The following is a 13,623-nucleotide window of genomic DNA, read 5'->3' on the forward strand; positions in this document are numbered from 1 at the left end:
TGCCGCAATTCGTTGTGAAGAGTTGCGTCCCTTTCGCGGGTGATCGTCAGTTGGATGCCCTATGGTAATGTTTCTATGTTTGTCAGCACAAATACCAATGATTGGGGGTTTAACCGAAGTGGTAAATATATTCTGGCCCTCACCAAGTTGACACACCTTGATACAACTGAAATACTGTACAAAGCAGTGCTAAGCCAATCTCACTCACTCATTCATTCATATATATACATGAAGGCACGTTACTCACATACACAACATACCTTTATTTCACACCTCTACTCTCCAGGTTACAGTGTATCCAGGAGGACCACATTGGTTACAGTGCGTAGGAAACATGGAGAAATACCATCACTTTTCAAAGAATTGTTGCCACAAATCTGAACAAAAGGTGAACAGTTCCTTAGTTCAACTATACTTCATCAGAATAACTAGAAATACGCTCTGCATGTTCAAACTCTTCGACTTGTAGAGAATGCTTGAATAAAAGGACAAACTCAAGAAGTATGCCCAACCTGTAAAACTAAAATGATCGAAAGAGGCATGATAAAGGCGATTGTATTATCTACTTGTGTTCCTTGAAACATTCACAAGAAGAAACCTGATAAAGACAGACATATTCATTGAGAGATATCTAGTTACGTTGATAAATATAAACATATTCAGTTGCATACATGTTAAGTTTTAGATAATCATGTGTTTTGAAATACATAAACATTAATTTCCAATAAATGCAACCAGTTTCCGAGGAGTGTAAAATTGTTTTATATAGAACTCCACCAGTTTCAACAAATATGCTTACCCATACATCTCGGGGTATTTCTCCCACTAACATTCACAACAATAAAACAGAAAACAACCTATAGCACTTTTTTGCACATCTCTCGAATTTCAAAATGGTAGTAACAATAAGACCTCAGATGGAAGATGTCTCTCCTGCCCAGTCTCTGCTGCCCAGTCCCTCTCAGACATTGTCCCACTCTCCTGTCCCACTCTCCAGTCCCACTCTCTTCCAGCTGTAAATGCAGGGCAAAACTACTCATCAACGTATGATAAATTCTCTAGCAGATGACCAGGAGTCCTAATCCCGCTGTATTATTGGTCTTGATTTGGTATGTGTTGGGCCACGAAAATTTGATGTTTAAAGCCGACAATTGACAGATTGACAGCAGCTGTCTAAATCATGTAGTAAATGATGATGAAATTATGGACACCCCTTTTGTAAATCCTGGATCTGCTCTGCATTTGATGCACACATATTTATGTATGCACACAGATGGAACAGATGGTGCATTAATGCAATGCATCCTATGCCTACATGTACCCTTACACAGGTATTCTAACTCTTCATCTATGGATCCCTGAGAGGATGTTGTTGTATCTGGCTGAAGCCTCCTCCTCTGGACAGAATATTCCATCACCTTAGTGGGCTCGCTTGGAACAGTGCACCGGTAACCACAACAATCTCTTTCCAGTTGAGCCCTTTCCATAACATGATGTCCTTGAGATTGCTTTGTCAAAAACTAGCTCGGACCTTGCCGGATAATTTGGATCCAGTGATCATAAAGCTGGGGTTTTCCATCACCTCACTATACACTTCCAGAAACTGGGATGCCTCGGTTTCATCTAACACACGAGAGTCATAAGATAGGGTCACCGTCATGCGGGTCTGCGGCCGCCCGTCGTCGCCTAGTGTGACGCGGGACGTGCCCACCGCCATGATGGCTGTCTGAGGCGGATTAATGACGGCCGAGAATTCGCTGATTCCAAACATTCCAAGGTTGGAGATGCTGCAAACAAAAGAGTGAGTGAGGTTTTATGCCGCTTTGGCAATATTCAAGTTCTATCAGGAGACACCAGGACTATACACATTGTACTGTCAGACAGATGAACAATTTATCCAGAAGGCTACCAACAGCCCCATCAACAGAGGCATACCATGCTGAGAAAGGTGAGTGAGTGAGTATTCTTTTACACTGCTTTAAGCAATATTCCAGCAATATCACAGCAGCTGACACCAGAAATGGGCTTCGCACATTGTACCCATGTGAAGAATTAAACCCAGGTCTTCGGCGTGACGAGCGCTTTAACCACTTGTCTACCCCACTACCCCTGCTGAGAAAGAGGATACGCATGAAAGTAGACGAGAATATATCACCGCACCATATCAAGTGTTGTATACAATCTCTTAAACTGTTAAGCTCCTAAGACCTTATATATTTCAATTTTGTAGAATGAGTCATCTCTTTAAAAATATACAGGGTGTTTATTCATTCTTGTGGGAGTCCTACCGGTACCACTCATCTTAAAATGTGTTTCAGCTTACAGGGAGGGAATCATAACAAAATCTACTTTTTTACAAAATACAATTTAAAACAAAACTGAAGCTCATTATTACAGAAATTCCTCACTTACTTGCGGCATCTTCTTACTGACACGATAAAAACTTTTGATTGTAAGTAAACACGTTCTCCACCATGAACTAAACAATAATTACAAGAAGCAAACTATGGGAGATTTAATTTTAAGTTTAAGTTTCTACAGCTGACTAGATATATGTTTTTTTCTATTTTGCGACGACAAGCAAATATGAGCCTCAGTTAGATTCCTCAAAACCCATCAAACTGTATCAGACTCTCACCTGAAACTTCCACCTTGGAATTCATGTAATTTGAGCTTCCCTTCTCGCGCCCGACCTGCTAAATCCTGACAAGAAAAACAAAGAAAAGACTGGTAACCTGGCACTTTGGTCAGCTTGAACAGTAAAGGAAGATGTCCTAAAATCTGATTAACATGCATTAAGACATGGAAGAGTTCTCTCCCCTGTAGTTTATTACTAATGCACTTTAGTATACGAGGGAAAGAAACTAAACATAAGCCTGGGTGTCCGTTTTTGTTGTTTAACGCAGCACTCAACAATATTTCAGCTATATGACGGCGGTCCATAAATTATCTAGTCTAGACCAGACAATCCTGTGATTGATATCATAAGTATTGATCTACACAATTGGAATACGATGACATGCATCAACCAAGTCAGCGAGCCTGACCACCTGATCCCGTTAGTCGCCTCTTTCAAAGAGCATAGTCGCTTTCTTCGACGAGCATGGATTGGTGAAGACCAATTCTAACCCAAATCTTCATGGGTTCAGGGGTGTCTCTAAAGAATAAAGTATTTTTTTTTTATCTGACATCAAACTTTTGAAATGCTAATTGTGTAAAATGGCAAAAATAACGAAATATATTCCCATGGATTAGTTAGTGAGTATGGTTTTATGCCGCTTTTAGCAATATTCCAGCAATATCACGGCGGGGGACACCAGAAATGGGCTTCACACATTGTACCCATGTCGGGAATCGAACCCGGGTCTTCGGCGTGACGTGCGAACGCTTTAACCACTAGGCTACCCGACCGCCCTCCCATGGATTAGGAATACTAAGCTAAACTGTGACTTGTGTATGATCAAACCTACCCTGACTGTAGATGATATTTCGTCTACTCCAAGAGCCGATGCATTTTGAACAATTGGAGTAATAAGTCCATTGTCAGTTGCCACGGCAACAGATATATCTACACTAGAAAGGAGTTGAGCACCGTCGTTCTGCCATATAGAGTTCACTCTGGGGACCCGCTGTAACAGATCGGTGCAGATTATACATCTGGTACTGCAGCCAGTCCCAATTACGAAACAGAATCTGTACATATTATCAAGTTTTCTTGTGCCAGGAAGTGTCATATTTGGTGGACATGTCGCATTAATTGCTGACATGATTAAGAAGTAAGTGAGTATGGTTTTACACAGCTTTTAGCAATATTCAGCAATATCATGGCGGGGGACACCAGAAATGAGCTTCACACATTGTACCCATTTCGGGAATCGAACCCGGGTCTTCGGCTTGACAAGCGAATGCTTTAACCACTAGGCTACCTCACCGCCCCTTTTCTTACATGAACATTCATACACCTTTTGGAGAAAAGAGAGACTGTCGATTGTGCCTGAACACAACGACAGCGAAAGTGACAGCGCATACAAATATGGTGGTGTTTTGAGCAGTAGCTCTTCTTAATGACTGCATGTGCGTGGTTATTTACTGGCTGTGATAAATCGGTGACTGATATAACAAGCAACAAACCATGTCAGCCTGTTACACTGACACATTGTTCGAATCCTGGTTCGCCCCAATTATGTTTCTAGGTTTGTCAGCACCATACCCGTGCTCGTGGTTTTCACCGAAGTGGTAAACGTCTGAGACCTGCATCACTTCGGGCTTTCCTCCCACATTAAGCTGACACGCCGCAATGTAACTGGAATACTGTTAAAAGCGGTGTTAAACCCAACTCACTCACGAACACATTGTAAACCGAGTCTGACCACGCAGTCCATTAGGGCGCCTCTTACAACAAGTACAGGTTTGCAGCGGACCAGTTCTAACTCAGACACCCCATGGTGGAACGTTTGCCCAATATTTTCCTTCTGGTACATGCTACATCGCTACCTTTTTATTAGAAAACTTGGGTTTCCTTTGACAAGTTCAATGCTAGCATGTTTTTGGCTTCACTTTTGTCTTGGTATGGACACTCAGTCGCAGAACAATTGTTGCAAAGAACGATATTATTTGCTCCCAATATTGGACAATAGACTTGTTTACACTAAAGTTGCTGTATACTGGCTCAAGAAAAGTGAAAGGATTCCAAAAGGAATTTGGATGGTGTCGAAATGTCACCTTTTTTGTTGGGCAGTTTATCTTTTTTTTCAAACTGAGCACACAATTTCATCAAAATATCAGTGTGTCTCATACCTGCAGAGCAATACCAGCTGCCTTGATGATAAAATCATTTATCGAAACTTTCACACCTTCATCTGAAAGAGAAGTAAATACAATCAATTATCAGAAGTACATAAAAACATCAACAGTTCTGAACAACTGTTTCTATTTCCATAGCACTGAGTAATAAGTGGAGGTCAAAAGTATATGCATAAACATCACATTTTTTTAATACAAGCAACGGACGGCTAAACTGTTCAGTTGCAGATTTCTTGGTTACTTGCTGTACACTATTGTCAAGGAATCTTGGGTTAGGATGTTGGCCAATAACATTTTGGTCTCTGTATCCCATAATATACGGCATATTACAGCAGCCTAAAAGTAAATTAGCCTTGACCAGACCATCTTCCTCAAGCTCTTTCCCAGCACGGGACACCTTCGTTACACTCTCAGTAACATCGCTGCCACCAGTGTGGGGGCGGCCATTACAAGAATTACATTACAATGTAGTAACGTTGATACTTTTGTTTATGTCTTTGGGAATGGCATGATATTTCATTTTGAAAAGGTTTACGACTGACCATGTTCTCCAGACGAATTTACTTTGTTGTTTTAATAATCAGATTGGTTCGAGATTGCAGACTAACGGAAAATCAACCAACTTCTCCCTTACATTCTTACTATATCAATAACACGATAGTTTTAATGAAACAGAAATTCAAATTGACAAACGAAGAAATTTATTTAGCAGCGCTAATCGTATTCGGCATCATGACAGTCGTCACTTGTTTGTAAACATAACGGTCAGCTGGTGACAGCGATAGTATAGAGAGCTCCGCGAACGGGCTATCGCTGTGAGGAGCCTGCATCTTCCTGAGGCAAGGGAGATAACTGACTATAAAAGTCCAGTTTCAACCAATGCCGAAGTAGGCTGGTAGAATGGAGTTATATTTTGGCTGGACTTACGAGTCTATGCAGTCCAATCAAAATGTTGTGACAACATTGACATCCAGTTCATAAACTGTTGTGCAAATTTTGGTCGACTGCAGGATTTGCAAAGCATGTATACCACCAACTCAGTGTCAACAGACATTTTCCAAATCTTTTCATGTTTTTAATCAAGGTGCTCACATGACTTGATACATTTCGCAAAGTAAGATCTGTTACATCACAACATAGATCTTGATTATTGATCAGATCGCTTTGACTGGGCACTGCCATTTTGTTTGAAACAAATGCAAGTGATATGAGAGGTGGAATCTGATTGGTCAATAGGAGGGACATAGAAGGGACATAACTCCCATGGATAATAAAGGGCATAAAACAATAGACAAATCTTGCTTTTCTTCATCGGATGTCATTGTTTATTAGATTGCTTATATACTACTTGGTACTGCTGCTACTGACAAAGGTATCTCGTATGACTTGCCTGCGAGTTGTTTCCTGAGTCGTGACACAGGTCCGATGTTCATGTCCATTGATGCATAGGAATGGGGGATTGTTGTCTGAAACAGGACAACAGAGAGGTGATCACAGGGGCAAGTAACCTTGACTGGACAGACATATCTCATGAAATACAAATATCAATCACACACATACTTTCTTACCTTTTGTCTTTTGGATTTCTCAACTAGGGAGGGAGGATGGAGAACATTGGTGCCTCATTTTTAATACTTACCTTTGGGGTGGGAGTGGGGCCCCTCTTGACAATCAGACTAGGTGTACATGTGTCTTTCAATAATGTGAAGGTATTTTGTTTGGGTTCATGGCCATGGCATCTATGCCATTTGTCACATCACAAGGGGCACGAAAAAAGACGAAATGAGAATAGGAGTCAAGTGGTGTTCCGAACAGCTGTCCGCTGCAGAATGGAGGCCAGTTTGGAAGAATAGAGTAATTACCGTATTCGACATATCAGCGATATTTGCTGATATATTGGCTCATGAACAATCCCAATTAGCACCCTTTCCGGTTGATCAATGTACACAATACTTGTTTATTCGCTTATAATACGCACTCGTGTGTTATATGCACCCTTAATTATGGGCAATTAAATTCTGCAAAAATATATCTCTCGTACATAAACAATTCAGGCTGTCAGCATAAACTATGAAATTTATCTTTCAACTGTTTTTTTTTCGACAAAATAATATTCTACTAAGAGCCCACTATTTGTAATTTTGAGAGCGCCCTGGGCGCTTATTACGTCGAATACGGTAGCAAGAGTTTGAATCTTTGCAGATTTCGCAGACTGGGGTGAGGTAAGGTGAAATGGGGTTTAACGTCAGGTTCAAGATTTTTGCACTTTATAGCGATGTGCATGCACATGTGTGTGTCTGCTTGAACTAGTTTGGGCTGATGCCAATTAATAGTGCTACCCCACTGAGATACCATGCATCAGTTTAACATGAATACCCCACTCTGACACAGTATACTGACTCCGAGCCGACCAGTCCTTGTTTTATCCCCTCAATGTCAAGCGCCAGACAGGGTAACAACAAGTAGGATCTTTTAACATCTTTTGGTATGACATGGCCGGGGATCGAACCCTGGACCTTCCGCTCTGGGTGGTCATTTGCAGACTGGGAGGTTGACTATCTATATGCCTTGTAGGAATTACCATGTGACAACTCTACACACCTTAGATTCTGTGAGTCTCTTGGCAATAGTTTTCCTCATACTTGTGTTGGGGATGTCTGTGAAAGGCTCCCCCTCTAATGGAGGCAGAGCCTGGGGGGGTGGGGCTGAAGAAGGTGTGGCAGCTGCTGGCCCTGGAGCTGGGGTTGCCATTAGTTCTCTCTTGGCTAGGTTCTTGGACTTGATGTAGTTCAACACATCCCTGCAAGGATTAATGATTATGATATCTCATGAAATACATAAAAACATTCAATTGTGACCACTGTACGGAATATAGTAAAAAAATAATTGTGAGTGAGTTGGGTTTAATACCACTTTTAACAGTATTCCAGTTATATCGCGGCGTGTCAGCTTAATGTGGGAGGAAAGCCTGAAGTGATGCGGTTTTCAGACGTTTACCACTTCGCTGAAACCCACGAGCACGGGTATGGTGCTGACAAACCTAGAAACATAATCGGGGCAAATCGGGATTCGAACCCGCAATCATAGGTTTCTTGCGTGCCCAAGGGACCAAACTCTGCACTGGAAATCCTGGCACCTTAGATGACTGGGCCACCCCTGCCCCGTAAAAATATTGTGTGTCCCATGGGATGTACAATAATATTTAGTCTCCCAAATTCTGGACAAGCTACATAAAGGTACTGTAGTAATGATCAAAGCTTACAGTACAGTACACTACACGGTTTCATTACTTTAAGACCCTTTGGGGGCGGTCGGATAGCCTTGTGGTTAAAGCGTTCGCTCGTCACGCCGAAGACCCGTGTTCGGTTCCCGACATGGGTACTATGTGTGAAGCTCATTTCTGGTGTCCCCCGCCGTGATACTGCTGGAATATTGCTAAAAGCGGCGTAAAACCATACTCACTCACTCACTCCAGCAGGACGCATAAAACCCAATGTACCCCTCGTGATCCTGCTACAACTCATAATATGGCAATTTTACCTGAAATCAGTCACATCAAAACATACATAAATAAAATGGTCTCACCCCTTCGTGACCCTGTCGTGTGGGCCGGTACCAGTGACTTGGGCGGGGCTGACACCATACTCTTCTGCCAGCTTCCTCACAGACGGCCCTACCCCTGCAGCATGGAGGCTGCAACAGACACACTCTTACAGTCATCTTCCCGAGGCAAGTCAAGTTAACACCTTTGCCTTTGGAAGATGCCTTGCAGTCAATCTCATTCAACAGTAAACAGGGTTTTACTTTATTAACATTAATGCCACACTCAGGAACATTCCAGCTGTATGATGGTGAGAAGTAAATGATTGAAATCTGGACCATACAATATAGTGATTGATGTTATGAGCAATGACCCATTCTGTAAGGTTGCAATGACAGCAAATACCCAGATACATTTACTTATTGAACAGTAAAAGGTGACAAACGGGAATGGGTGGTCAGGCTTGCTGACTTGGTTGATGCATGTCATTGTATCCCAATTTTGTGGATCGATGCTCATGATGACATGTCAATCACTTGATTGTCTGGTCCAGACTCAAGTATTTACCGACAGCCGTCATATAGCTGGAATATTGCTGAGTGCAGTTTTAAACAACAACAAACAAACAAATCAAACAAAAACTTATTGAACAGAGCTGTAATAATAAAACGTAAACATTAGTTAGGTAATTAGGCACTCACTCCTTGCTAGACACTGACGCTGATGCTGCTGTTGTTGCTGCTGCAGCAGGGGTAGCAACAGGGCTGGGTGTGCTGGGAGGTGGTGTAGGAGGGGCAGGGGGACCTGTATCTGGGGCAGTGTGAGCGGGGATCTCCACATTCTGCCAGTCATCCCCCTCCTCCACCATCACCGCGATCAACGTCCCGATCTTCACATCCTTAGTGTTGTCAGGCACCTTCAATTATAGAAAATTCATCCTCTGGACTATGTTCATATCACAAAACATTCTTACTTCAGTTTCAGAAGTAATATGTTATAGGCTTGATGAAACAAACCAGGTTCTACCTCTGGTCAGCAGCAATTACATGAACAATTCGTCAAACTCAGGTTTCACATAAACTCACCAGAATTTTAGCCAGGATTCCGTCCTCCTCGTTCTCCATGCTGACCACAGCCTTGTCTGTCTGAATGTCACACAATACATCCCCTGGACCCACCACATCACCTGCATCACGAACACATGATGTCACACAATATATTCCCTGGACTCACCACATCACAAACACATGATGTCACACAACACATCCCCTGGACTCACCCCATCACAAACACATGATATCACACAATACATCCCCTGGACTCACTATATCACAAACACATGATGTCACACAATACATCCCCCGGACTCACCACATCACAAACACATGATATCACACAATACATCCCCCGGACGCACCACATCACAAACACATGATGTCACACAATACATCCCCCGGACTCACCCCATCACAAACACATGATGTCACACAACACATCCCCTGGACTCACCACATCACAAACACATGATTTCACACAATACATCCCCCGGACTCACCACATCACAAACACATGATATCACACAATATATCCCCCATCTCACCCCATCACAAACACATGATGTCACACAATACATCCCCCGGACTCACCCCATCACAAACACATGATGTCACACAAAACATCCCCTGGACTCACCACATCACAAACACATGATTTCACACAATACATCCCCCGGACTCACCACATCACAAACACATGATATCACACAATATATCCCCCATCTCACCCCATCACAAACACATGATTTCACACAATACATTCCCTGGACTCACCCCGTCACAAACACATGATTTCATACAATACATCCCCTGGACTCACCCCATCACAAACACATGATTTCACACAATACATCCCCCGGACTCACACTATCAAAAACACATGATTTCACACAATACATCCCCCGGACTCACTGCATCACAAACACATGATTTCACACAATACATTCCCTGGACTCACCCCATCACAAACACATGATGTCACACAATTCATCCCCCGGACTCACACTATCAAAAACACATGATTTCATACAATACATCCCCTGGACTCACCCCATCACAAACACATGATATCACACAATACATCCCCCGGACTCACCCCATCACAAACACATGATGTCACACAATTCATCCCCTGGACTCACCACATCACAAACACATGATATCACACAATACATCCCCTGGACTCACCACAATACAAACACATGATTTTACACAATACATCGCCTGACAAATACAGAAAATGTTGACATGTTACCATGGTACCAATGTTTTGGTCAAACCATTTAGTCATGTGCACTGTTTACCTTCTTTCTTTAACCACTTGACAATTGTGCCCTCAGACATCGTTGGAGACAGCGCTGGCATCAAGAGTTTCATCGCATCTTCAAAAAAAAAATGATTAAATGAAATTAATATAGTTTAAACAAACACCTGATGTAAGCTATTGATAAAAAACTGCCTGTGAAGATCCAGGGTAGAATAGGTCTTCAGCAACCCATGCTTGCCATAAAAGGCATAGTCGCTTGTCGTAAGAGGCGACTAACGAGATCGGGTGGTCAGGCTCGCTGACTTGGTAGATGCATGTCATCAATCCCAATTGCGTGGATCGATGCTCATGATGTCAATCACTGGATTGTCTGGTCCTGACTTGATTATTTACAGACTGCCGTCATATAGCTGGAATACTGCTGAGTGCGGTGTTAAACAACAAACAAACAAACAAACATATTTATATAAACTCAAACATATCAAGACTTGTCACAGGTCTTCACAAGCCCTGGGAGAGTGCACATAACCATGACAACAGAACATGGTTGAATTGTCTATGGCTCCTTGTCCCCAAACCATATACATTTGATTAAATCTCAATCTTTACTTAGGAAAATATTTTTATAAGACTTACATGTGGACAAACACAAATAAATCGATGTTACTGCCTATGCAACTGTTACTGACATACACAGCATCAGAGGACCGCCTCCGTGGTCTTGTGGTAGAGCGTCCGCCCGGAGAGCAGAAGGTCCAGGGTTCGATCCCGGGCCGCGTCATACAAAAAGACGTTAAAAGATTGTACTTGTTGTTACCCTGTCTGGCGCTCGGCATTAAGGGGCTAAAACAAGGACTGGTCGGCTCGGAGTCAGTATACTGTGTCTGAGTGGGGTATTCATGTTAAACTGCGGCATGGTATCTCAGTGAGCTAGCACTATAAATCGGCATCAGTCCGGACTAGTACAAGCAGCCACACACACACATACACGTGCATGCACGTCGCTATATAAGTGCAATAATCTTGGACGCGACGTTAAACCCAATTTCACCTCACCTCACAGCATCAGAGGCCATAAATTGTGTTCATAACATTTGACAATATACATTTTCAATCATGTGGATGTCAGACAGCAAAAGCAGAGTAATACATGGCTATGACTTTGCAACTCAACATACTGAAGGTGTAAAGATTTTAGACCCTTCCTCAGTCACCATAAAAAATCCACTTATATCATATCAATCTTTAAGTTCATGAATACCCAAAATACACAATACAATATCTAATTTTAACACATTGAAGTTATTTAATTCTCGGGGAATATTGAAAACTGGCACATATAGCTGCAGATCCTGTTAGTTAATTGTCATATCACTATATCGCTGCAAACTTATACAATGCAATGTTGCATATACAATGCAATGTTGCACTGCAAACTTGAAAAAAATATCATAATGCTACATCAAGTGTTACTAACTACTGTTTCACAATCTGACAATCAAGGCTACTTGCTACAGTTATCAACGCTGAAGGGGTTGTCGGCACAGGTACTACAGAAATGTACCCCAGGTACGTTTCTGTATACAATAATGTACCCCAGCCAAAATTAGAATACAGAAACGTACAGAAACGTAAACGGCGGACGAGTCCATATTCCCCAACCTGAAACCGAAACCGACTCATGTTTTGCCAGATTATGAGTGCATGCATGCTACTTCTACACAATCTTTTGACAACAGCTCCCCACCCTTGCGTACAATTACGGCCTTGTCAAAGACATTCAGCTTCATGAGATAATCAATAAGTTCCTCCTGATGAAGGCGAAGGTACTGCAAGAATGATTTTAACTGCGGTTTGGAAAGCAGGAAGTGCGGAATGGACTCATCCTAGGGTATGTTTCTGTATTCTGATTTTTGTCTTGGGTATACATTTCTGTATACAAATTGTACCCCAGGTACATTTCTGTAGTACCTGTGCCGACAACGACCCCTTCAGTCGTCATCAAGCCGCAGACCATATTAGAGCCAACACCATTTCCATTGTTTTGATTACCACTATTCCTAGTATAAACAGAAATTGGCTAAAACGTTTTCCAAGGTCTGAAATAAGCACATTTGTACATTATACTTTAATTAACACTGAAAAAAATGACGATAATTGGTCTGTGGGCACAAATCAAAACTGATGACCAGAGATCGGACAGATCTCACCCTTTACAGTTTTGCCCACCTGATACCATGATCTCTTACTTTACACTGAAGTCAGAATGTGATTTTCAAAACAGTGTTTCAAAGATTACCCTGAACAGAGCTTAACAAGCTGATTAACTGTTGTCACTGGTCAATTCTTGAGAACACTGCGATAATATTACTCAAGGACAGTAGTATGACATTGACAGCACCAAAATCTTTACAAAGTCGACAATGTACTGTGTTATAAGATAGGTTATTCTCCATATAGAAGATTTGGGAGCATACCATAATTTAATGTTTGGAGATGAATCTGGCGTTGCAACAGATGCGGTAGTTGGCGGTAAGATATACATTTGAAGGTGTTGACAACCCTAGTGAGGTTGCCAAACCTTAGAATGGCAGACGCCATTTTGCCGGTGAGCTGGGGATCTCGCTACAGATCTCGTGGCATAATTATTTTGTTATTTGTATTGTATGGCATACAAAGAGAATAATGCATAGGTCTAACAGCTCTAATGTGGTAAAACATATATTTCATAACGATTATCGGTAACTGCATCAAAAACGTATATTCAACTGGGGTTCGTCTCTTGGTTGTATTTCGGAGCCTCGCTCATGTTTCGAATACAGTGTTTTGTAAACATTGTGAACATACAGTTCATTATCTAGTTTTTTTGTTAAATGTCTTTCAAATGTTTCTTTATATGAGCTATCGATCGGTGTGCTTTTCTACGTTGTTTGCCTTATATAGACTCCGTGGTTGTA

General features: G+C 41.9%; 1 protein-coding gene across 1 annotated transcript; it reads right to left on the reverse strand.

Annotated features, from left to right (window-relative positions):
- Positions 1-243: 243 nt before the first annotated feature.
- LOC124140559 (pyruvate dehydrogenase protein X component-like) lies at positions 244-13,304 on the reverse strand. Its single transcript, XM_046508193.2, has 11 exons — positions 13,144-13,304; positions 10,704-10,781; positions 9,430-9,530; positions 9,046-9,260; positions 8,389-8,496; positions 7,405-7,603; positions 6,194-6,269; positions 4,798-4,859; positions 3,471-3,629; positions 2,639-2,703; positions 244-1,787 (listed from the first exon to the last, which is right to left on the reverse strand). Exons 1-11 carry the CDS (start codon positions 13,265-13,267, stop codon positions 1,514-1,516), a joined length of 1,461 nt encoding a protein of 486 aa, XP_046364149.2. The 5' UTR covers positions 13,268-13,304; the 3' UTR covers positions 244-1,513.
- Between the last annotated feature and the right edge of the window lie 319 nt (positions 13,305-13,623).

The sequence above is a fragment of the Haliotis rufescens genome, unplaced genomic scaffold (assembly GCF_023055435.1).
Source record: "Haliotis rufescens isolate VD_foot unplaced genomic scaffold, xgHalRufe1.0.p SCAF_6, whole genome shotgun sequence".
NCBI lineage: Eukaryota > Metazoa > Mollusca > Gastropoda > Lepetellida > Haliotidae > Haliotis > Haliotis rufescens.